Source organism: Panulirus ornatus, chromosome 10 (assembly GCF_036320965.1).
Source record: "Panulirus ornatus isolate Po-2019 chromosome 10, ASM3632096v1, whole genome shotgun sequence".
NCBI lineage: Eukaryota > Metazoa > Arthropoda > Malacostraca > Decapoda > Palinuridae > Panulirus > Panulirus ornatus.
The window spans coordinates 8,102,339-8,130,000 of NC_092233.1; the positions used below are offsets into that span (position 1 = coordinate 8,102,339).

At 43.0% G+C, this 27,662-nt stretch overlaps 1 protein-coding gene and 1 long non-coding RNA gene across 2 annotated transcripts in view; both read left to right on the forward strand.

Annotated features, from left to right (window-relative positions):
• LOC139750774 (uncharacterized) overlaps positions 1-27,662 on the forward strand; it is a 133,294-nt gene that overhangs the window by 86,269 nt on the left and 19,363 nt on the right. The window lies entirely within an intron of this gene.
• Positions 8,917-27,662, forward strand: part of LOC139750701 (uncharacterized) — a 22,973-nt gene continuing 4,227 nt past the window's right edge. Inside the window, exons 1-2 of the mRNA XM_071665378.1 lie at positions 8,917-9,190; positions 17,555-18,137. Of these exons, the coding sequence (XP_071521479.1) occupies positions 17,648-18,137 (490 nt within the window). The 5' untranslated portion in view covers positions 8,917-9,190; positions 17,555-17,647. The remainder of the gene's footprint in view (positions 9,191-17,554; positions 18,138-27,662) is intronic.

Here is a 27,662-nt window from a genome sequence, read left to right on the forward strand (position 1 = left end):
GTCGCCACTTTGAATACCATGTTTAGTGTTGGTCTGCGAACATAAAAGAAGAAAGTGTGAGCTGCGCTGATGATGATGATGCTTCCTGGAGTGAAAAACTCAAGCCTAAGAGAATCGTCTAAGACGACCTTAACCCATTTAGCTTAGAAGAGATCAGGTTGAGAGGCGACTTTCACTTAGGAATTCAAAATCACCATAGTCTTCGACCATCTCGATACAAGCTTATACGGGATTTAATTCTGTTTTCACTTATAGTTATGAATACAGTCTTAGAGGTAAGACGTTTGTACTTCGAATGTGGCAAGTTACTCTTTACTGATAAGAACTGTTAACGTATACAGTGACTTACTAACGAGAATAATTGGAAGCAACAACAATACATTTGAAAACAGACTAGGATATCTCGCTTCAAGTCCACGACTCATGTTATTCAGGTCTTCCGTTTATAAAAATGTCTATAGGTATTTTTTTCTCTCCTGTCTTCCGTTTGTTTTCCTGCCCTTGTCACAATAAACTCTGTGTTTGATTCTCTGAAAAAACAGTGCCGAAAGGTTTCACTAGCCAGGAGTTTGCTTTGCCTTGTAAAAAGGAGTTATGTGGATGTCTGTGACCCTGGGCGTTATCCTCTTGTGTATACATGCATTCGTGGCGCCAGAGCTAACCTTCGAGGCGTCGGGGGTGGGTCAAGACATGATCAGGAATATTCGTCGTGATGAAGTGACTCTTCCTCAGGCAGGAGGAGGAGGAGGAGGAGGAGCATCTTCACCTTGGGTTTCAGCTTCCAAACAATGACCACACTTGTGGCAGAGATTGCATAACCAAACGCCTCCTCCTCCTCCTCCTCCTCCTCTGCGCCACAGCACTTCCTTGGTGTCTCATAAAAGGACGGAGGCTTCCCTGTGATGTGGATACCGCTGATGGGGTAGCTAGTCCTTGGGCGCTTTCCTTGGGTGGCGGGGAAGTTTCCGGGGCCCGTCCGTGCCCAGGGCGTCCTGCTCCCTCCCGGGGGTGAAGGTACTGACGCGGGGTTAATTCATGACGACCTCAGCTGCTGACGATGGAGTTGGTTGTTGATCAGACTTAGGTTTATATCACAGGTGGAGGGGAATGATTTACCCCTCATGTCCAGGTTTCTATCACAGGTGGAGGGGAATGATTTACCCCTCATGCCCAGGTTTATATCACAGGTGGAGGGGAATGATTTACCCCTCATGTCTAGGTTTATACCACAGGTGTAGGGGGATGATTTACCCCTCATGTCCAGGTTTATATCACAGGTGGAGGGGGATGATTTACCCCTCATGTCCAGGTTTATACCACAGGTGTAGGGGGATGATTTACCCCTCATGTCCAGGTTTATATCACAGGTGGAGGGGGATGATTTACCCCTCATGTCCAGGTTTATACCACAGGTGGAGGGGAATGATTTACCCCTCATGTCCAGGTTTATACCACAGGTGGAGGGGAATGATTTACCCCTCATGCCCAGGTTTATACCACAGGTGGAGGGGAATGATTTACCCCTCATGTCTAGGTTTATACCACAGGTGGAGGGGAATGATTTACCCCTCATGCCCAGGTTTATACCACAGGTGGAGGGGAATGATTTACCCCTCATGCCCAGGTTTATACCTCAAAAGGAGGGCAATGATTTACCCCTCATGCCGAGGGTGACACGAGAGGTGGAGGGCAGTGACTTGCCCCTCACTCTAACCTTCCCAGGCTTGTCAATGGGTCAATACCTCGGGAGAATTATTGATTTTCTCTGAATTTTCTCTAACCTCGTGTTGAAGGTTGTGTGAATTGTTGTGGTTGTGGAAATTGTAAGAGTGGGAGTCTGTCCCATTAGCTTTGATCTATCGTCCAGGCGTCAGGCGCGGTTTGGAAAACACCCCGGGGAAAGTTTACCAGACGTGGTATATATATATATATATATATATATATATATATATATATATATATATATATATATTATACTTAGTCGCTGTCTCCCGAGTTAGCGAGGTAGCGCAAGGAAACAGACGAAAGAATGGCCCAACCCACCCACATGCACATGTATATACATAAACGCCCACACACGCACATATACATACCTATACATTTCGCCGTATACATACATATACATACACAGACATACATACACATATACATATTCATACTTGCTGCCTTTATTCACTGTCGTCGCCACCCCGCCACACATGAAATGGCACCCCCTTCCCTCGCGTGCGCGCGAGGTAACGCTAGGAAAAGACAACAAAGACCACATTCGTTCACACTCAGTCTCTAGCTGTGATGTGTAATGCACCGAAACCACGGCTCCCTTTCCACATCCAGGACCCACAAAACTTTCCATGGTTTACCCCAGACGCTTCACGTGCCCTGATTCAATCTATTGACAGCACGTCGACCCCGGTATACCACATCGTTCCAATTCACTCTATTCCTTGTATACCTTTCACCCTCCTGTATGTTCAGGCCTCGATCGCTTAAAATCTTTTTCACTTCATCCTTCCACCTCCAATTTGGTCTCCCACTTTTCCTTGTTCCCTCCACCTCTGACACATATATATCCTCTTGGTCAGTCTTTCCTCACTCATTCTCTCCATGTGACCAAACCATTTTAATACACCCTCTTCTGCTCTCTCAACCACACTCTTTTTATTACCACACAGCTCTCTTACCCTTCCATTACTTGCACGAGAGAGGTTTGTCAAATAATGTTATTGGTGTATTTGAGAGAGAGAGAGAGAGAGAGAGAGAGAGAGAGAGAGAGAGAGAGAGAGAGAGAGAGAGAGAGAGAGAGAGAGAGAGAGAGAGAGAGGTGGGATCTTCCACACCCCCACAATCCCCTACTTCCACACATTGTTTACAGAATTATTTATTTCTTTTTATTTGAAACTTTACCAAAGTTGTATGTGGGAAGCATCGATTTTTTTGGCGCGACTTAGAAAAAAAAATGACCGTTTTCTTTGCTTAACGTATTGTGAAATTTTATTGTTAATTTTTCGTACTTAATACTGACTGTAGTTTGAACGTCAAGCAAACTGTTACTATTAAATACAAAAATATAATCATAGTAAGGCTGAAAATATTATCAATTAATCCTATGTAATTACCAGTTATCAACCGTGTATTACAAACGTCGATAAAGAAAATATCAACTGCGCGGAGTCTTCTTGTGTTGACATTTTTCTCCCAGTATGGTGGAGACGCCTGAGGGAGACGTACGGACATTATGGCCTGTTTTATGCCTTACCATGCGTGAAGGGCGCGCGCCTTTCTAACCCCCTGAATACATCCATAAATATATGTATTAGTTACCTTGAGTCTGAATCGCATTAGCATCTTAAATATGTATTGAAGTGGTGAATGATAAGAGTAACTTTATTTAGTTATATTTACGTTTCCTGAAACGGATCTCTTGTCTATGATGTGATGTTTTCTAGACACCGAAACACTTCCCTGGGGTGGACATTCCGGGGGGGAGAATGTTCAAATACACTCAACATAACTCATCATGAACAATATTAGAGTTCATATCACTGACGCAGGTTGACCCCCGAAATATCCAGGCTTGATAATAATAATAATAATAATAATAATAATAATAATGATAATAATAATAATAATATGATGATGATGATGATGATGATGATAATAATAATAATAATAATAATAATAATAATAATAATATGATAATAATGATGATAATAATAATGATAATAATAATAATAATAATAATGATAATAATAATAATAATAATAATGATAGTGATAATAACTATTGCCATTATTAATATCATCATCATCATCATCATCATCATCATCATCATATTATTATTATTATTATTATTATTATTATTATTATTATTATCATATGTGCGTGCGTCTGTGAATGCATTACGTCGTGTATGTAATAATAACATCGTCCACTGGCGTCATAAATGGTAAGAGCGTTACATAACCTTGGTTACGACCTGGCATTATGCACGTCCGCCCAGACCACTCATATGTTACGTGGACCATCTGATGATGGCCTGCACCAAAACAGGCGTCAGTCGAGCAGGCCAGCTAATGATAATGACCTGCACCAAACAGGCGCCAAGAAGGCCAGATGATAATGATGATGTCGGCCTGCGCCACGAACGTGTTGCTTGCTTTTGGGGGGGGGGGAGTGTATAGGAACCCCATCACTACGTGTCCCCTTACAACCCCCCCAATCCCCCCCTCCCCGCGTCCTCCTTGCCAAGAAGCTCGCCCCCTTTGTTTACCTTCATCAGCTGATGTGCCAGATGTGGGGTTAGCCTGAATCACGTGTTTGTGTTTACCTAGACGCATGATTTTGTTTGTTGCCACGTCCACAAAACTGACATATTGTGTTGTACAGCCCCCCCATACGTCTTATTAAACATCATTACGAGCTTTAGTGTGTGTGTGTGTGTGTGTGTTCAAACTTAGCTAAACACACACACACACACACACACACACACACACACATTAGGAAGAAAACGGATGACTTATTAACGGACGAGAGGTTACCTAACGGTTTTAAGGAAAGGTCAAGTGTAAGAAAGCTTATAAAAATTTACGGAGAGAATGAGCTTTATCTTAGACAAAAGGGAAGTGTTTTGTTTAGAAAAATTCATTCGGGAGGAGAGCATGTAAAAATTTCAGCCAACAGGATCTTTGAGTAAGGATAATTTGTGTTTAGAGGGAAGAGGTTATGTGTTTACAAATCTATTTTTACCTTCGGGTGACGAACTAACACCTTAAGACAGGCGAGAGGAGTGACTCTATTGTGTATCTCTGGTGCACTAGATGGCTCTGTACTTTACAAAGGCATAATCACGAAATTGGGAATTCTAGTTTGGTCATCAGAGACGACTTCATTTTCATATGTAGATTACAGACTAAAACTTAACAGATTGAAAGGGAGGAAATAACACGTCAAAGGTTACGTACCTTCTCACACTAGGTGCGGAGATAGCGAGTGGAGTACCCCAAGGCTCAGTGTTGGCACCGCTGATATTTTCAACCTATATATACACAGGGTTGGTAAGGGATGTACAGGGTTCATAAGAGATGGACAGCGTTCGGAAGGGTCTGCAAAAACTCTTTAGCTGAGCCTGACTGACTTCTGCAGGTTGAAAGATTCCGACCTGGAAAAAAGAATAGAAATGGCTTTAGATTACTTAACTCATCTGAATTTTGATCTTTAGAGCTGGAGAGATAAAAAAAATATATATATAGTCCTAAAGAAATGAAGTCTTTCAGACCTTTCTCTCTTTTTCATGCATATCTTTAGACAATCATACGTAGTGGTAAACTAAAATAAACGTGGTTTGGAATTATGATTCTTCAGACATAATTTTGGTTCTAGTCTAAATGACCACATCTGCACAGAAAATGGCTTTGAGAACGTAATATCAATGGGCTAAAGGAAGTCTTGAGAAAATGGCCAAATCATCTTGACCTCTCCTCGAGTATACGTACCGAATTCGGTACCTGCCAGAGAGGCGAGGACTTGAGTCGCAACCAAGATATGTCTGCAGAAGGCGTCAGACTTACGAAGTAGGCGAGAGGCTTTTTTAAGCCATGGTGAGAAAGGGGTGTGTAAGAGGAGCATCCACATGCAGATTCATCAATGCCACTGTATACATGTGTACAGAGAGAGAGAGAGAGAGAGAGGCGGGGTCGGGAGGATGTTTATGTCCTGTGCGTTGGACCCGAAGTGCAGTGTGCGTCCTTAGCCTTGGTCCTCTCGAAGGAGAAATCACACACGAAGGACTGCTGCTAGAGGAGGAGGACCGACGACCCAGCGACAAGGATGAGGAGGCAGGAGCCACAGTGATGAGCACCTAGGCTGAGACTTAGCTCAAAAAGAGGGAGGAGGGGGACAGGTGTAGCGCTTTGCGCTACACCTCACGGCTGGCTTGATGAGTGAAGGGTGTTCTTCCCAGCAGCCACCTTCTTCCCAGCAGCCACCAGTAGCGAGAGAGAGAGAGAGAGAGAGAGAGAGAGAGAGAGAGAGAGAGAGAGAGAGAGAGAGAGAGAGAGAGAGAGAGAGAGAAGCTCTCAGGGATAAGTGTGTCACTGTTGACCTGTCCCTGAGAATGGACAGGATGACTGGCGTGGGTCGAGGTCAGAGCTGGAGGTTGGGCAAGACGAGGGTTAAGAAGGAAGGAAGGATGTGAGGAAAGACCTTCCCAGGGATGATGTTGTGGTCATGTGGGGAAAGCTTCGTGTCAGAGGCGGGCAACACACAGGATACTGGGAAGTTTAAAGACCTTAGTGAAGTTTGAAATAAAATATGGGGTCCCGATAATTTAAATCCCCCTCTTTATATGCATTTTTTTTTATGTTATCTGAGACGGCACGGGCAGCTGAGGCCCTAATCAAGGCCATCCCATTTTATCGACCAACCCTTAGAGAGTGGATGGACAGCTGGGTTGACTGTGGACCGACCGCCGTAACCAAGATTCGAACCAATGCACACGACCCTGGGCTGAAGCCCGTGAATGCGTCACGGTCTGGAACGCTAACCGCTACACCACGGGAGTCCATAAATAGGTAATCAGTTATAGGTAATTATATAGGTAATTACACAGACACACACACCTCGTAACAGCAGTACAAGCTCCGGCGCTCGTCCAGCCCAGACGAACTCTTCCGGCAACTCGAATTACCATTGCCATAACGACCGTGAGGCCCATTAACCCCCCCCCCCCCCTCCGCCTGAATATGACCAGTTTGTAAGGAGGAGTAACAAGCGCTTCAGAATTAGAAATAAGGTGAAGGTCAGACGTGGGCAGTGTTCACACTCCATTGTGTCACGTATTACGGGAAATAACTTCCAGGTTTCTAGTTTTGTTTCCGGTTTCTACCTCAGTTTAAAAATAAGACAGAAAAAATAGAATTTACTCTAGAAATCGTAATTATTTACTTCGCAACTAACCACGGCACATGAAAATGACACCCCCCTCCCCCCGCACGCGCGCAAAGTAGCGCTAGGAAAAGACAACAAAGGCCACATTCGTTCACGCTCATGTGTAATATATATATATATATATATATATATATATATATATATATATATATATATATATATATATATTGGAAAGGATCACAGTTTTGCGCGTGATCAAGATATTACTATGAGTCCACGGGGAAAATGAAACACGAAAAGTTCCCAAGTGCACTTTCGTGTAATAATCACATCATCAGGGGAGACACAAGAGAGGAATATAACAGTTAGTTGATATACATCGAAGAGACGAAGCTAGGGCGCCATTTGGCAAACAGAGAAGGGGGCCAAGTGAGGATTTCCCTCATAGGCTCAGTCCTCTGTTCTTAACGCTACCTTGCCTACGCGGGAGATAGCGAATAGTATGAAAAAAATATAAGTAACGAGTCTTTAGATAACGGATTAGGGCGTCCCTTCCTGCTCTTTGTCGTGTGTGCGAGGCTGGGGTTGTGGACCCCCCCATCCCTATGCAAACGCTCTTATCACCTACGGGAGTTGCCAGCCCCTAGCGCTCGATCCACCTCGTGTGGTTGGTCACGTATATAGAACGACAGATAGACAGACGCCTGTCTCCAGTATCGTATTGTGAACGCTCTATGACAGGTCGTCCGTCCGTCCGTCTGTTCTCGTCGCACACGGTTATCCGTCCCGTCAATTGTAAATCCGTCGTGTCTCTCTTTGCCGTCCATCTGTCGTGTGTTTCCCCCGTCCATCCATCCCACGTCTGTTTGCCGTCCATCCGTCACTCAGACTGACAGCCGACGGCATACATGCACCGCGGTACAATCTTTCACCATGGCGGCCATTGTGGTAGACAGGAAACCGTAGATGTGTCATATTGTGGTAGAGTCGGAAGGACGTCAGAACATCTACTGTTGTAATAGTTGTGATAGTCGCTGCCTCGGAAAATGACCCTTACAGAAAACGAGGCGCGCGCGCACGTGTGTGTGTGTGTGTGTGTGTGTGTGTGTGTGTTGGTATTACTTGTTTGTCTTATAAAATGGTCATTGATCACAGCCATCATTGGTTACGGTCAGGTCAAAGGCTAGACCATTATAACCGACGTTGGTATCGTCGCACCGTTGCGGTCAAAGATCGTACCGTTTTCTTCTCAAAGATCGTACCGTTTTCTGCTCAAAGATCGTACCGTTTTCTGCTCAAAGATCGTACTGTTTTCTGCTCAAAGATCGCACCATTTTCTGCTCAAAGATCGCACCATTTTCTGCTCAAAGATCGTACCGTTTTCTGCTCAAAGATCGTACCGTTTTCTGCTCAAAGATCGTACCATTTTCTGCTCAAAGATCGTACCATTTTCTGCTCGAAGAACGTACCGTTTTCTGCTCTTCGGGTTAGGTATATATCTGAGAGAGAGACAGGAGGAAAAAAACGGACACCACTCGATATTTATCTAACACCAGAACGTCTTTTGATACAGCGTCACAGACTATACGTCAGGGAGGATTGGGGGGGGGGGGTTGAGTGCGGGAGGTGAGGAGGGGGGGTTAGATAATCAAGAGGTGCGGGTCCACGGGAAATGCCTCCCCCCAACCACCCAGCAACCGCTAACGGTCGGTCGCTCATGGCGTCGCACCTGCAAGCACCATGTCCACCCCCCCCGACGCGTTTCTCGGCGCTGCAGCGACTGACGGAGAAGGGGGGATATTATATATATCATCGATGCAACTTAAAACATGCGCGACGCGACGCAGCCACGCCGTGGCTCGAGCCCCGCGTCTGGCGGTGGGACGTGAGGAGCTTGAGAAACCACTGCGTCATGATCGCTTCTCGAATGTTCGAGTGGGGTTGAAACTCCTCTGAGCGGGAGGGTTACTACGACCCCCATCGCCCCACCTCACCCTTTGAGCGATGAGGGAGCGTACCCATCGAGCATGATAGCACGACCTTGGAGTGCAGTGTACACGACCACTTGATATATAAATGCGACATCCTAGAGTATGGTTGTACGATATACACGTTGGCACGACCCCCTGAGAACGATAGGACGACCATTTGGGCATGAAGGTACGACCCTTGACCATGATTGGTACGACAACTTGACTATGACGCTACGACCATTGGGATACGACGATTTGATAATCTCTTCCTCTCGCCCGGGGAACGTTCGCTTTGTTTACATCTACAGCGTCGTACAAATCTTATTTACCAAGTGGGTCCTTAATTCATTTTCCCTATAGCTTACTTTCAGTCTAGTGAATTGGATATATTTCATATGATCAGATATAAGTAGATGAAATAATAAAAACGGTTCTTGTGTTGTTCACATCCATGTGAAAACTTGAATTAGATATATAAGAAAATAAGTAAATATCCGTTTGGTTGTGTAGCCTAGGCAAGCGAGCGTGTACTAGGCTATATCATCCAACTCCGGCAAGATGACTTGAATCTTCTTTCTGTCTCTTGCCATCTTCATTTATGGGGTTTGATTCTATGTGGCTCCTTCTGTTGTGGGAGAAATCCTCACAGTCTATTACCCATGTTCATACATTTAGCTTTTCCCATAGATAGAGGTGTTTAAATTTCTCTCACGGCTGGTTTATATATATGTTCCTGTATATATATATATATATATATATATATATATATATATATATATATATATATATATATATATATATATATATTATCCCTGGGGCTAGGGGAGAAAGAATACTTCCCACGTATTCCCTGCGTGTCGTAGAAGGCGACTAAATGGAGAGGGAGCGGGGGGCTGGAAATCTTCCCCTCTAACTTTTAATTTTCCAAAAGAAGGAACAGAGAAGAGGACAAGTGAGAATTTCCCTCAAAGGCTTAGTCCCATGTTCTTAACGCTACCTCGCTAACGCGGGAAATGGCGAATAGTATGAAAAAAATGGCATCCTAGCTTCGCAATGATGTATATCAACTGATATATTTCTCTCTTGTGTCTCCCCTGATGATGTGATTACTACACGAAAGTGCACTTGGGAACTTTTCGTGTTTCATTTTCCCCGTGGACTCATAGGAATATATATATATATATATATATATATATATATATATATATATATATATATATATATATATATATATCAGAGTCCACCTGCATAAAATAACTCCGAGAATAATAAAAAGTCACTTTGGGGAAGGTTATATCAACTCACTCCAAAGGGGTCCATCCTTTCCTTGCTGTAGATTGTAGCGCAGACTTGAGGCCCCCAGAAGATAGATGTAGTTACTCACGCCATCTCAGCTCCACCAGAAAAAAAAAAAAAATAATAGAAAATAAAACCGATCTGGCCGCCGCCACCGCCTGCGGTTAGTTTATTCTCAACACCTTGTCTTAAATTTAGCCACGTTGGCCGTGAAAATAATTGTAGGAATCATTCCTTGACGAAAATATCACGAGAAAATAACATAACCAAGACTATTTTACTGTAATACCAGCAATTGTGGTAATCACAGACTTTCCTTACGCCAATACTGATATATTGGAGATATCGACATATTCTACACGAGAAAAGTTAGTTCATTTATCAAGAAATGATGAATTGTGGGGAGAGAGAGAAAAAAAAAGATATATTCAGTTTTCATTGTTAAAGAAAATGACACAAGAATTACGGACTTTCCTTACGCCAACACTGATATAGTGAAGATATCGACATATTCTACACGAGAAAAGTTAGCTCATTTATCAAGAAATAATGAATTGTGGGGAGAGAGAGGAAAAAAAAGATATATTCAATTTTCATTGTTAAATAGAATGAGACAAGGCAATATAAGTCCAGCACAAGTAAGCGGAGTCTTAACACTAAGTAGTGTTGCAAGTGTATTACGCTTCCCTTTTCGCTTCAAACACGCAAATGGAGCCTCGCATTGTGTTCCGTATTGTTTACAGTTTTATGGCCTTGTCATATAATGATTGCTGCTAGTACCTTTAGTGCGATACATACTAGGGCATAATATACATATATATATTTCACTGTCCTACATACATCTGAGAAGTGTTTCTACCGTAGAAGTAGGTAGATATAAGCGTGATAAAACAGACGGAAAACTGCGAGCTATATTGACGAACATGGCCGATGTCAGTGGAATGTGAACGTTTTTAAAATGGAACTTTCTCTGATAAGCGTTTGTTTCCCACCTCAGCTAAATAAGGTAAGGACAAGTTCGTTTGCTTACATATAAACCAAACAAGAGCCAAGCTAGGTTTGGTTTAGTTTAGCTATTTTTTTTGTATTAAATTCATGTTTATTCCCAAATTTCTCAAGACTTCCTTAATGCTGCACTAGGATAGAAGTAATCATTATGGATGAGGAAGTCATTCTACACATACAAATTTCTCATTTCCAACATAATTTATCTAAACATTTAATATAATGTTAATCAGGTGTAAAGAGAGTAGATCATTAACGAAATCCTCTTCGTTCTTAGAATTTCTTACTTTGATTAAGAATATACTTTTCATATTACAATATTGTGAAGTATCTAAACCTTGGAGAGGGTTATTGTTTCTTGATAATAATAGAATTACTTAAGGAACCAACGAGATATAAGATCCCTGAAGGCGGGAAACAGTATTTACAGTATTTAAGAATAATTACCTCAAAATTAAATCTAAGTGAGACACACCAGGTTTGCGTACAACTTTGCTGTTGAAAGTTGTTATCTTTAGCATAGGAGTTGATGCCTATCATGATCAAGAAAGGCTAGTTAGGGCACGGTTGTCAGAGAGGAATATCAGATGAAATATGGACAAGCATACCTCAGTAGCAGACGACAACAGCTCCCGCCTCCTCATCTTTCGCTTCCTAGATGTTAAGGGACACTTGAGGCCAAGGCGGTAATGGCTACTATCAAAATACACACGCCCAAGATTTCGCCAGTTCCCGATAATACTGGTGAGTGATGCCCTTCACGACAGAGGAACCACGTCTAGCCAGCAGCGGCCACACGACCCCCACCAAGGTTGACCTCGAGGCGGCAATACTGCGGACGTGCAAGGGCGGGGCTGCACCGCGTGCCCGGGACAATTTTCCCCCAGTATGAACGAGGACGAGACCATAAGATAAATGAAAAAATATGAATAGATTTATCTAATACATTTACGTTGGGTTAGATAAGGTCAAGCTAAGTTAGGTAAGGTTTTGTAAGACTTGTAAGCTTCAGTCGTATGTAATAAGTGAATATTTGTTCTTCTTGGGAAAAATAAAGCTAGGCTCTAGCGGAAGTGGGAGATGCGATATGCTGAGCAGATTTCTTCTCGTATATTTAACATGGAAAAATGCGACAAGTTTATAGATTCTTCTTGAAGGTTTGCTTGACTTTGCAGATAACATGATCCCGCACAGCTGTCGTGTCCAGACGGCCAGAGTATATTTAGCGAAGGCAATCATAGAATGTTTATTTTTTTTCCCGCCTTGCCTGGAAAGGTCAAGGGGGTTTGGCTTTTTTTTTTTTCTGCAGACGACAAGGTAGTGTCAAGTTCTCAAGCGCAGGATTTTGTAAGACGCTGTCTAGCTAGAAGCTTCTCTATCCATTGTAATTGCCATTGACTGTAGCGTAGTATTTTTTCAAGATGAAAAACACATGGAATGAAGCCTATTACTGATACCTATTACGTATGCAGCTTATTTAAATAGGAAGAGCGTCTGTCAGGGTATTAGATGCGGTGGACGGGTTTATATAGATTCACAAGACTCGTTTCTCTTATGCAGTAGTATTATTTTGTAGCTGTCACTCAAACGAGAGCAGAAACTCTTGGCTTTCGATATACTGGAGGGGGATCAGTCTCTGCCATGATCGATGTATGTTTTGCTGTTAATCATTCAGGTGTACGATTTTTTTTTTTTTTTTTGAGGGACGGGATCTCAACATTAGGTTAGTATAGACGTCCAGTTTCCACGGAATAGACGCGTCTAACTTCATTTCTAGTCTTGTTTCTTGACTGGAAGCCTTCTTTGGTCTTGGTGGAGCTGGGACTGTAGGGGAAACTGTAGCTTGATGGGTGAGGGTGTAGCAGTCGGACACCGGATGTGAGTTGCCACACTCCACCGGAGTGAACGAGATTTGCACGCATGACTGATACGAACATGAACATGAAATGTTATACATTAACTGTAGCAGCAGCAGAGAACTGGTTCTGTCCTATATATAATAGATTTGTATCTCTCTACACAGGGAGATTTAGGAACAAAATGCCTCCGTAAATCTAGAATGTGGGCTTCTGTGTGTTGTAGTGGTTAACGCTGCCGACCATAAGTTAACGTACGAACCCACATAGGCGCGGCATTCGGCCCATTGTCAACCTAGCTGTTTGTCATTCCTCGGAGATGGTCGATTAATTTTTGCGTACCTGCCATAGGCATACGTCTCTTCCATGTATATCAACTGATTATTATATTTCTTTCTTGTGTCTCCCCTGATGATGTGATCATTACACGAAAGTGCACTTGGGAACTTATCGTGTTTCATTTCTCTGTGGATTAGAAGGAATATATATATTATCCCAAGGGATAGGGGAGAAAGAATACTACTCACGTGTCTTCTGCATGTCGTAGAAGGCGACTAAGAGGGATGGGAGTGGGGGGCCTGGAAATCTTCCCCTCCTGTATTACTCTCCAGAAGGAGGAACAGATGAAAGAGCCACATGAGAATTTCCTCTTCTCTAAAGCTCAGTCATGTGTTCTGGTCACTACCCCGTTCATGTGCGAAATAGCGAACAAGTATGGGTATGGTATATATATATATATATATATATATATATATATATATATATATATATATATATATACATATATTGGAAAGGATCACAATTTTGCGCATGATCATATATATTCCTATGAGTCCACGGGGAGCATGAAACACGATAAGTTCCCAAGTGCACTTTCGTGTCATAATCACATCATCAGGGGAGACACAAGAAAGAAATATAACAGTCAGTTGATATACAACGAAGAGACGTAGCTAGGACGCCATTTGGTTAACAACTGATTGTCCAAGACAGAAAACGAGCGTATCATAAACTTATTATGCGGACAAGAAGGGGAATTGTTTACAAGTTTTATCAACAATAAAGCTATCCAATTTGTATAGACCTTCACTAGTATTAAGGTTATAATTCTTTGTTTATTTAGTAATAGAATATTCAGTGATATTTCTCGTGGTACTGGAATTAGAGTTAACAACCTAGATAGCATTACTCCAGTCAGTACAATGATCATAGTTTTTAACGTGATTAAACAAGAAAGATTCTTACCAGTTTTATGTTGGGCAGACTGGCAAGGATCTTTCTGTTAAACAACATAAATATAGTATAAGAACAGGACAAGAATCAAATGCCTCCTTTGTCGTCTTTTGTTGTCATTTCAAGTGTGGAGGGGTGGCGACGTGAATGAATAAAGGCAGCAAGTATGAATTATGTACATGTGTATATATGTATATGTCTGTGTATATATGTATGCGTTGACATGTATAGGTATGTACATATGCGTGTGTGGACGTGTATGTACATGCTTGTGTATGTGGGTGTGTTGGGCCATTCTTTCGTCGGTTGCCTTGCGCTACCTCGCTCACGCGGGAGACAGCGACGAAGTATAATAAAATAAAAAAGATATATATTTATTGTAGTAGGTCACAGTAATGCGCATGATCTGGTATTTCCACTTGACCTGGTACCTAACTTGGTACTTGTCCTGAAACCTAACCTCACATTTGACCTAGCACCTAAGCTGATGCTTGGCCTGGCACCTGATATGGTATTTGACCTGTTACTCAACCTAGTACATGGGTTGCAGTGAAGCCTCTGTCAAATCAAATTAATGGGAGGGATGCGATCGATTTAGGACGTCACAGATACATGACAGGAGAGAGAGAGAGAGAGAGAGAGAGAGAGAGAGAGAGAGAGAGAGAGAGAGAGAGAGAGAGAGAGTTACATAGATGCGCAAACCAAAGGTCCAAGCGAGGTGGTCTGGCCTGAACACCACTGCAAGAAGATCCAATTCCCTTTAAAGCCGTAGAAGAAAAAGATAAAGGCTCTTTACCCACCTTTCACTCCCTCCGGCAACACGCCGGACGAAAAACAAGTAGAAAGAGAAAATACCTTGCAGGACTGGTATGCTTGAAGGAACTTTGTAAAAGAAAATTAGAAGTTAGAACAAGGTGAATATATCGTGCAGCCTATCACCAAGAGCATGCATCCCATCGCTTTTTTTACTCTGAGATTCACCCTAATAGAGAGAAGACTGAGAGAGAGAGAGAGAGAGAGAGAGAGAGAGAGAGGGAGAGAGAGAGAGAGAGAATGTCTTGCACAACATAATCCTCTACCAGTACAACCCATCCATCTCGTCCTGAGCATCTCTCATGACTGTGACATCATATGTCCTCTGTGAACCATTATCTTCCGGACTCCGTGCTCTCCTCCCGATGATACGACCCTTGAGCACGACCCCTGAGTACAGCGGTACGACCATGATCATGACGGTGCGATCCTCAAGCATAGCGGTACTACTTGCATACGAGGATACGAACTGTGAGTTCGACGGTGGGTCCCTTAAGCACATGTCACAAGTAATTATACTATGAAGGTTTATTGTTTTATTCGTATTTACATCGGGTCCTCGGTCCGTGTGAGTGTTAACAATGGGTTCTCAGTCCGTATGAGTGTTTACCATGAGTCCTTGGTCCGTGTAAATGTTTACAATGGGTTCTTGGTCCGTATGAGTGTTTCTCATGAGTACTCGGTCCGTGTGAGTGTGTTTACCTTGGGTCCTCAGTCCGTGTGAGAAACAGCCAAGAAAAACTTGCTTGAAATTTCACACGCATGGGAGCCCCTACCACTAGCAGGAGTCGAAGCCTTAAGTGAACACTAGGTGTGGGAGGCATCCCTGTGACGTCCTTAATAAGGATTTGTTTTGGTATAGAAAAGTAAAGGTCGAGGGCGAGGATGGAGTTGGGAAATGACAGTGGTCGAAGAAGAGAGGCGAGACGACACTAAAGAATAGGGGTAAAAAATGTGGTTCCTTGCCAAAGGTGAACTTGAGAGTACAGGATAAGTTGATTCACGTGTATATATATATATATATGTGTGTGTGTGTGTGTGTGTGTGTATGTGTGTTGTGTGTGTGTGTGTGTGTGTGTATGTGTGTGTGTGTGTGTGTGTGTGTGTGTGTGTATTTATATTATTTATTATAATTTGTCACTGTCTCCCGCGTTAGCGAGGTAGCGCAAGGAAACAGACGAAGGAATGACCCAACCCACCCACATACTTATGTGTATACATAAACGCCCACACACGCACATATACATACCTATACATTTCAACGTATACATACATATACATACACAGATATATACATATATACACATGCACATATTCATTCATGCTGCCTTCATCCATTCCCGCCGCCAAACAGACAGTGGCCTAACTTGCTCACATCCAATCTCTAGCTATAACACACCAAGGATTTAGGAGTATACTACACTAAAACCAGAAGCCATCCTCCACAACCAACCCCCACACACCACTCATTGGTTTATCTCTACCGCTTCTCCTGCCCTGGGAGCCCATACCCTCGTCATGGATCATTAGGTCTGTTATCTGTTTTTCCCGTGTGCTCCCACCAGACTTTTACCCTCCTTCCCTTCAGAGCTTCGCCCTCCTTCTAAAGCCCCACCCTCAGCTTGGTGAGAGCACGTCACCCCACATACACCGCACCAACGCAGTTTCATTCTATCTGGGGCACGGTTCTCGTCCTTCTGAATGTTTAGGCCCCGATACCCCAAAGCCTTCCTCATTTCATCCTTGTCAGTCTCCACTTACCCCATTGCTCACTCCACTTCTAACACACAGATCCTCTTAGTGAGCCTTTCTTCACTCATCTTCTCCAAATGTCCGAACCATTTGATCATACTTACATGGGTCCTCTGTCAGACTGCGCCCACTACCGCATCTTCTTCTAACACTGTCATTCCCAACTCGATCAACTCTCCTCACACCACATACCGTCCTCAGGCACTTCATTTCCATTACATCTACCCGTCTCCTACCCTCTGCATTACAGCCCATGACTCACTTCCATGAAAAAAAAAACAAACTCGGTACTGCTTTATCATAAGACATATTCATCCTTCCCCCTCACTGACGGTGAGTTATGCTCCCACACGTTCCTCAATGGACCCAAGCGCTTTGACTCTTATTTTTCACACATTCTCCCATGGTTCCATCCACTGTCACGTCATCTCCCAGGCATCTGAAACACTCCCACTTCCCCCAGGTTCTCTTTCCCTCTTTTCCTCCTTGTTTCATCTCATTAACCTCCGACTGCCCCCCCCCCTCCACCTGCCCTCATTAATCCTCACTTTCCCCTCTTTTCACACCCTCACTCCAAACTCTGAGACCACCTTGTTGAGCTGTGTCATCTGCAAACAGCGACTGCCTCACCTACCAGCAGGCAGTCCCTTCCCCCTCTCCTCTTTAACCCAACCCTAATCATACCGTAGATCCACCCCTCGTTTCAAGCACCCCCCCTTGAATTTACCTCCGTGTCCACAGATTCAACAGCCACGGTGACATCGTACACACGCTCGATCGAGAACAATCAACGGTGTTATTGGCACACAGCTGCCCCTGTGGCTGCCATGCATAATGCACTGGAAGCACGAGCACAAAATCACATTTGCAGTCACGTTTCACCCATCCCTTCCCTCATGCACAGTGCGTCGTGTCCTTGGGCCGAACTGGGTGTCGTCCCTCACTTGTATTGCCAGTCAGTGCTACAGCTGCCGCTGGGGGACTGGAAAGGCCGGTACTGCTGTACTGCTCCCCGCCCAAGGGGGGAGGACAGCTGCGGGAAGTGGAGACCCAGCTGCTACTGCTGCTGCTGCTGGTGGTGGTGGTTGGGGTCAGGAGACAGCCAGCTGCTGCTGCTGCTGCTGCTGCTACTGTTGTTGCTCCCACGTCAGGAGACAGCCAGCTGCTGCTGCTGTTGCTGCTACTGTCGCTGCTGTTACGTCAGGAGACAGCCAGCTGCTGTGCTCTCGTGTTCCCCTACAGATCCTCGAAGGAGCAGAAGGATCGATCCAAACTACGTGGGCGTCAGACGCTCTTGTCAGGGGAACCCAACCTGTTGACCGAGGTTCGTGGAAGTAGTCATAGTTCTTGAGTGACGTGGAAGACGCTCGAATATTAATGAGTTCTCGGTATCCTAGAATATTAAACGTGGCCTCCACATCGTTTGCTTTAGATGACCCTCTTGGTGTCAGTGTTGTAATTGTAAGTGGGTAGATTTGTCTGTCTGTCTGTCTGTCTGTCTGCCTTCTGTCCACTGTCTGTGTGACTTCTGTCTGTCATATGTATGTCTTTATGTGTGTGTGTGTGTTTGTGTGTATGTGTGTGTGTGTGTGTGTGTGTGTGAAGAAAACTACATCATCAACGTAGGATAGAGCCATTTCGATATCATGATTAAGGGATGAAACAATATATATGTATATATAAATATATATATATATATATATATATATATATATATATATATATATATATATATATATATATATATATATATATCCCTTGGGATAGGGGATTAAGAATACTTCCCACGTATTCCCTGCGTGTCGTAGAAGGCGGCTAAAAGGGGAGGGAGCGGGGGGCTGGAAATCCTCCCCTCTCGTTTTTTTTTTTTTTAATTTTCCAAAAGAAGGAACAGAGGGGGCCAGGTGAGGATATTCCAAAAAAGGCCCAGTCCTCTGTTCCTAACGCTACCTCGCTAACGCGGGAAAAGGCGAATAGATTAAAAGAAAGAAAGAAGAATATATATATATATGTGTGTGTGTGTGTGTGTGTGTGTGTATATATATAGCAGGACACTCGAAGACATCGGTGACACAAACTAAAGACGTATCCAAGACATGACCAGTTTACTGATGGTTCTCGTGGAGCCTCAAAACCAAGAGAGGCTCGTAAAACCACACACACACACACACACACACACACACACACACACATTCCTAGTATACCTGGATTATGCAAATAATGCGCCAAATATTTATACGTCTCCAGCGAACCATCAACACACAATCGTAAACGTTGTAGCATACATCTGCCCACTCCAGTCTTCTGTCTCTCTACTGTACCCTCCTCCCATCCACACCCATCTTTATTTCCCTTCCAGCCACCCAGTAAGAAAAGAAAAAAATATTTATCAACTCGACTATTATATATTAGAGAGACTATTACTGTGATTATAATAATGATAATAATAATGATAATAATAATAATAATAATGATAATAATAATAATAATAATAATAATAATAATAATAATGATAATAATGATAATTGAGAGGTAAGTTTGAATGGAGAAAAACTGGAGGAAGTGAAGTGTTTTAGATATCTGGGAGTGGATCTGGCAGCGGATGGAACCATGGAAGCGGAAGTGCCACAGGGTGGGGGAGGGGGCGAAAGTTCTGGGAGCGTTGAAAAATGTGTGGAAGGCGAGAACATTATCTCGGAAAGCAAAAATGGGTATGTTTGAAGGAATAGTGGTTCCAACAATATTATATGGCTGCGTGGCGTGGGCTGTAGATAGAGTTGTGCGGGGGAGGGTGGATGGGTTGGAAATGAGATGTTTGGGGAAAATATGTGGTGTGAGGTGGTTTGATCGAGTAAGTAATGAAAGGGTAAGAGAGATGTGTGGTAATAAAAAGAGTGTGGTTGAGAGAGCAGAAGAGGGTGTATTGAAATGGTTTGGTCACATAGAGAGAATGAGTGAGGAAATATTGACCAAGTGGATATGTGTGTCAGAGGTGGAGGGAACGAGAAGTGGGAGACCAAATTGGAGGTGGAAAGATGGAGTGAAAAAGATTTTGTGTGATCGGGGCCTGAACATGCAGGAGGGTTAAAGGCGTTCAAGGAATAGAGTGAATTGGAACGATGTGGTATACCGGGGTCGACGTGCTGTCAGTGGATTGAACCAGGGTATATGAAGCCTAAACCATGGAAAGTTTTGTGAGGCCTGGATTTGGAAAAGGAGCTGTGGTTTCGGTGCATTATACATGACAGATAGAGACTGAGTGTGAACGAATATGGCCTTTGTTGTCTTTTCCTAGCGCTACCTCGCACGCGCGCGTGGGGAGGGGGGGGGGTGTCATTTCATCTGTGGCGGAGTGGCGACGGGAATGAATAAAGGCAGCAAGTCTGACTTATGTACGTGTGTATATATGTATATGTCTGTGCATATATATATATATATATATATATATATATATATATATATATATATATATATATATATATATATGTGTGTGTGTGTGTGTGTAAACGTTGAAATGTATAGGTATGTATATGTGCGTGTGTTGACGTGTATGTATATACATGTGTATGTGGGTGGGTTCGGCCATTCTTTCGTGTTTCCTTGCGCTACCTCGCTAATGCGGAAGACGGAGAAAAAGTATATGTAAATAAGATATATATATATATATATATATATATATATATATATATATATATATATATATATATATATATATATATATATATGTGTGTGAATAAGAGCAAGGTTATTAGGTACAGTAGGGTTGAGGGTCAAGTCAATTGGGAGGTGAGTTTGAATGGAGAAAAACTGGAGGAAGTGAAGTGTTTTAGATATCTGGGAGTGGATCTGGCAGCGGATGGAACCATGGAAGCGGAAGTGGATCATAGGGTGGGGGAGGGGGCGAAAATTCTGGGGGCCTTGAAGAATGTGTGGAAGTCGAGAACATTATCTCGGAAAGCAAAAATGGGTATGTTTGAAGGAATAGTGGTTCCAACAATGTTGTATGGTTGCGAGGCGTGGGCTATGGATAGAGTTGTGCGCAGGAGGATGGATGTGCTGGAAATGAGATGTTTGAGGACAATGTGTGGTGTGAGGTGGTTTGATCGAGTGAGTAACGTAAGGGTAAGAGAGATGTGTGGAAATAAAAAGAGCGTGGTTGAGAGAGCAGAAGAGGGTGTTTTGAAGTGGTTTGGGCACATGGAGAGGATGAGTGGGGAAAGATTGACCAAGAGGATATATGTGTCGGAGGTGGAGGGAAAAAGGAGAAGAGGGAGACCAAATTGGAGGTGGAAAGATGGAGTGAAAAAGATTTTGTGTGATCGGGGCCTGAACATGCAGGAGGGTGAAAGGAGGGCAAGGAACAGAGTGAATTGGAGCGATGTGGTATACCGGGGCTGACGTGCTGTCAGTGGATTGAATCAAGGCATGTGAAGCGTCTGGGGTAAACCATGGAAAGCTGTGTAGGTATGTATATTTGCGTTTGTGGACGTATGTATATACATGTGTATGGGGGGGGGCCATTTCTTTCGTCTGTTTCCTTGCGCTACCTCGCAAACGCGGGAGACAGCGACAAAGTATAAAAATATATATATATATATATATATATATATATATATATATATATATATATATATATATATATAGTCTGGTTGATCGTTCCCAGCGCCTGTGTATACAGTCTAGTCAAGTGTTAGTGAGGCCTGTGTACAGTTTGGTCGAGTGTTTAGTATACATACTCGGTGCGCGGGGGGGTTTGGCAACAGTGTATGATCCCAACCCAGGCCATGCTCAAGCAGCAGCTCACACCGATGTGAAAGCATTCCTCGATCATGTTCTGGTGCTAGCAAGGAGGATTTCCAGTCTGAAGATTAAATGACACAGACACCTCCGACACAAGCTTCCCTTTCCCAGGCAGTTTATGTGTCCGGGGATTATTTTAGTGACCGACTGGGCGACCATCAAGGAAGCACAAATGGCGCCAGGGTCAGTCAGGAAAACCCATCCTCAATGATGGATTACTTTACTCCTAGGGCACTATCTGATGACCCTTGGGTATGAATATGATGGCGTGGCCCTCGATCTAACCCTTAAAGGTCAAAAGTCTTAGGACAGAATATGACACGCGAGGGTCATAACCATCGTGTGCCTATTGGGCTAAGACATCATGGAAATGGGCGTTCTCTATGTGTTGCCACTTTGACATTCTTCTCTATTGATTGAACGATGTCTGTGTGTAGAAGAATTAACACATGGCTCATCCTGCCTCTTAAATATACCATATGAAATCCTACAACACGTTAGTATCGTTAGATAACCTTAAATAATAAAAAAAAAAAAAAATAGTGAATACGATACCGCCTCCGAATTCAAAATTTTAAATTATTGGTAAGCAAAGGCGGTCAAGGCACAAGCTATTAGTGGCGTGGTAAGTATAAACTCTTTACAGTTGAAATCAGACGTGTGTTTACATTCTGAGGACCCAGGTGGAGAAATTGCAAGATTACACGAAGAAGTAGACTGAACTGCGGGAGACCCCGATTCGAAACGCTTGAACGTCAGAAAATTTAAGTGATCAATAGAGGAAGCTTTTCATGTTTTTTAGTCTACGGGTTCCCCATAGCGACTTGCTTTAAGAAAAACGTAGCAGAACGAATAGTCCGTCTTGTGTATTATTCTTGGCTCTATATAACTCACCTGTTACGTAAACCGGACTCATAAATTTTGTAAGGTTAAAAGTAGAATATGTTCGCTAACTCGTCAGCCCCGAGGCGAGGCGGAGCAACTGAGAAGTGTGACATGACGTCATGCGCGAACTGCCGCCACTTGTCATATTATGTATTTTGTGCTCAGAATTGCCCCTGAATATGGCTGCTCCTCGCTGTGTGATAACCTGTGGTGGCAGGGTATCTTCATAAGGATTTTTCATTAGTGGAGGAGAAAAGGGATGAGGGTGGGTGTAAAAAAAAAAAAAATATGAAAATCGCAATAAGGGTTGGCAATAGGAACTAACTGCTAACGGCTAATGGCTAACCACTTAGCAAGAATTTGAACTGATCTTTCGTAAATGATAACATTCGGGCAAACTTCACTCAAACGTTATACATTGCTGTGAACAGTGCAACCATGAAGCGAAACTGGATGAAGAAACAATGGATAAAATAATGTCTATATAAATCATATTGTCACGCGGACATTAAAGAAAATTTCCTTCTTGAGGTCATACAGAAGTTACGCAACCTAGCCATTACCAAATGGGCAGTGTGACTCAGTCACCATTTACAGCTGGTGTCATCCACAGCTGGGATGGTTCCGAGACATGTGTACTGCACTTGGTTCCAGCGGCCTTAGTTCCAGAGACGACGCAAAATTTCAACGTAAATAAATGTAAGACATTGAGTGTAGAGGAAAGTAATAACACAAACTATTATTACATGATAGACTCGTGGGGTAATCAGGCTGTGAGAGGGATTTGGGAGTGTTAATAAGTAAAGTCCTAAAACCAAGGCAATAGTTTATCAAAGTTAAATTACAAGGCAAATAGGATATTGGAATTTATTAGAAGTGCTAGTAACAAAGGCCCGAGAGTAATGTTAAATGTTTTTATCTTGCATTAGTTAGACCTCGTTGGGACTATGCTGTGCAGATATAGAAAGATTGGAGGTGTAGAAAAGTTTGACCGGAGTGATACCAGGAATTAGGAATCTTAGTGATGAAGAAGGACTTGCTGGACTTAATTAACATTCACTGAAGAGGAGGAGGGCCAAAGAGGATCCCGGTTATAATGGAGGTGAACAAATGAAAGACAGGTCTAAATTAGGAGGAAACTGGCAATGTTGTGAGGAAAAGCCAACCAGGTTAGTACTCGCAATAATAGCTTCAAGATAGAAAAAAAAAAATTAGGTTCAGTTTGAATGTGGCGAGAAGCACCGGTTTAGCATTAGGGTTGTGGATCTCTGGAATTAGCTTGCTAGATGCAGTGGTTAGGGCTGGAACCTTGAATTGTTTTAAGAATAGTTGGTTAGGTATATGAGCTCCGTGGATGGGGCTGTTGTGGTGTTAGAAGGACCCGCATAGTATGGGCTAGTAAGCCTTTTTGTGGAATCCAGTATCTTAACGTCCTATTTACATTGCTATTGTCGGAAGAGTTAGTGTTAGGTAGTTCTGAATGTATATTGCTTAGTATCGTATTGGTAAAGGTGTACATTGCTTAGTATCGTATCGGTAAAGGTGTCCATTGCTTAGTATCGTATTGGTGAAGGTGTACATTGCTTAGTATCGTATTGGTGAAGGTGTACATTGCTTAGTATCGTTTTGGTATAGGTGTACATTGCTTAGTATCGTTTTGGTAAAGGTGTACATTGCTTAGTATCGTATTGGTAAAGGTGTACATTGCTTAGTATCGTATTGGTAAAGGTGTACATTGCTTAGTATCGTTTTGGTAAAGGTGTACATTGCTTAGTATCGTTTTGGTAAAGGTTTAAAGTAAACGAATATACTTGTTCTGCCCAGAAAAAAAAGAAGAGATGATTGTGTTATTAAAGTAGCCGTTGTCAATGATAGTAGCTACAGAGCCAAGGAATACATTATTTCTAATGATCCTAATAATATTAGCGGTCGTTCAAGGATCGTGGGGTGAGGAGGAGCTAGGTTAAGGGATCGTGGGGTGGGTGGGTCTTGTCAACAGGAGGAGCTAGGTTAAGGTCTGCTCTCCTAGTTCTTGATAACACTTTGTTAAGGAGGAGGGCTTGTGTATATATAGCAGTAGGGCTAGGCAACAACAGGCTGGTTGGTTGGTTGGTGGTGGAGGAACAAATTTATCCTCCTTTGCAGGTCTTGTGACATTTAGAGACACGTCAGATTTGTGGACGTAGGAGGTTGATTAATGGCTTCGTTAAAGTCCGGTCATGATAACATCGTTCTCGAGGAAAAGTCATGAGAAGCTCAAGGTCACTTCTCATGGGCCGGGTGTCACGAGAAGTATCTGACCTACGAATTAAATGATGGCGGAAGGAAGTGCTCGCTCGGGTGCATAACCCTGGCATAGAGTTAGGTTAGGTCAATCGATGAGCGAACGTGATCTCGCTAAAATACATAGCCCGTTGTGGCAGTGCTCTTATTTCGCTGTGGTTGCTGATTCCGCTAGACTCCGACCGGAAGCAGCATCACTGTTGCCAAGGCCAGCCTCGCTGTGCACTCCTCCTGTACAACGAAGGCGAACATAGTATGCATTTCAGACCTGCATTGAACATTGGGGCTAACGATAAGTACTAGGATTCCTCGCGTGAGATTGTAATATGCTGATCCAAGAGGTGATTATATATATATATATATATATATATATATATATATATATATATATATATATATATATATATATAAACGATGTATTGTGAACCTTCTCGATGGACAACTGTACTTGACAGGTCTTGATGTTCATCCACTTGTGCCTTTTATGGTGCTTAGGCAACAGTGGAGACGGGGAGGGAGGAAACCTTTATACTCGAGACACAGAAGTGAGGATTGTAGACGTCTGGACCCGGCGCGGGGGGCCAAGGGTAGAGAAATCAGGCCCTGACGACAGACTGGACGAAACTGAGTTGTACGTTTGGTGTGGGTAAGTGGAGAGTGGGGTGTCAGGCAGGAGACGCGTGTCACAAGGAGAATGAGTGTGCCACACGCTGGGTGCATGACACGAGCATGCACACCCAAGGTTGCATGATGGTGTGGAAAATGTACTGACGTATGTGAGTTGCCCTTCGGAAATGTTAGCAGTGTGTGTGTGTGTGTGTATAATGACATTTGTAATCACCTATCTGTACTGTACGGAGAGGGAGTTTTACACTCGTGGGGCCCCCTATCTCTTGAAAATTCTTTACTGCCATACGACTTTTTAGACATTTGTACGTTGTCCACATTCGTTACCTCAATACTTCATTTCATATCATTCATCCACTCCCCCTCGACTGCAGAAGTCCTTCTTTACATCATATCTAGAAAGTTTCTTATTTAGTTTCATTTACAGCCTCTGGGTTTTCTCCCTCGGTATCTCACGAAGAATTGTTTACGCTTGTCATCGAGATGGTTTCGGAACTTCCAGGTCACCTCTCACTCTTCTCTCTTTCATGGTGCATAGATTTAAAAGTCCTATAGCTAGCTTTTCCTTATCACCCATCTTTGAATTCCTGTACCATCTTTGATGTCCTCCCGTATACGTTATCTATTACTCTATTATATCTTTGTGCTTTTTTAAGTGCGGTGACCAAACTTTGTGCTTCTTTAAGTGCGGTGACCAAACTTTGTGCCTCTTTAAGTGCGGTGACCAAACTTTGTGCTTCTTTAAGTGCGGTGACCAAACTTTGTGCTTTTTTAAGTGCGGTGACCAAACTTTGTGCCTCTTTTAAGTGCGGTGACCAAACTTTGTGCATCTTTAAGTGCGATGACCAAGCTTGAGAAGCATATTCTAGTATTTGCCTTATGTATTGTAGGACCAGCTTGTTGTACTGATAGTTGCCAGCAGACAATTTGTCTCCCTTCTTATTCTCCTGAGACAGGCTCGGGGTGATGTCAACTTCCAGGTCCTTCTCATACCCACACTGCTGCAGCTTATTATTATTATTACCTGCTGGATGATAATCCTATTGGGGTCTTTTCTGTTCCATCCACAAAACTTTGCATTCTCTCTGGTTGAGTTTCATCACCCACGTACCAGACTAGCTTTGGATTTGGAGTTCGTCTGGATTCCCCTCGTAAGTTGAGTGAGTGCTTCTCACTTATTTATCTCGGAGAATGTTGAGGTAAAGTGACTGATGTGCATATCCTTTCCTGTACTTTACAGCCCACATTTGTCTGGGAGTCCTGTCAGTGGCTCAAAGCCTCGTAATGGTTTCCTTTCGTATAGATAGGTATGACGTGTGTGTCCTGTTCCCCCTCCCTTGACGCTGTAACGTTTTCCCAGCGAATATTTGAAGAACATTGCACATTCCAAGTATACCTGCCCACATCCTCAGCATATACAGAGAAGTTTCCATAGGACAGGAGCCTTATATGGGTCAAGCCTTCACAGTATTATGCTTATGTCTATCCGCTCCAGGTATTCCAATGCTTTCCAAGACTTCCTCGAAGCTTATTCCATTGTACTGGAGCGAAAGTGTCTTCCACAATAAAGACACATGCAATTGTCATTCAGTTCTTGGAGTATCCTAGCCACATCCTTTCGAAACTTCTCCGAATCCTTTAGCCTGATTATATGCACTTTAACTGACAGTATACTCCTCATGAACGTATATAGAAATGTTGATTTTCTCCTGTTTTTACAAGGTATTGTTTTCGAGTAGTCTTTGTTCTTCTTTTGTTATCCTTCAATACGATATTCACGTCTTTTATACTCTATCAATGCAGGCTGCCTGGAGTGTCGCTTATATTTTTGTCACAGCGAATGGCGAAGCTCCTTTGTTTTTTGACATCTTTTGTTGAACCTTTCCTCCCCCTTTGTACTTAACGTTAAAGGTTCTGATGTTCCTATTTCTTATTGTAAATTTCAACAAAACATTGTCCTAGTTCATGGATGCTGAACTACATTTCTCAGTTTATTTTATTATGGGAATGTTTGAGGTCTGTGTAATTTCCACGCGTGTGTATGTGAGGCGTGTACAATTACCTGATTACCTGTTTGCATTGTACGGGAAGGGAGTTTTACTGTCTTGGGGACTTGAACATTCTCTACTCTCATACAGCTTCTTGAATTCATGTGCGCTGTCTGCATTACCCATGCCCTCAGTCATTCTGTTCCATTCATCCTCCGATCTTGTACTATAAAAGTACTTCTTACATCTTTTTTAAATAATAGACT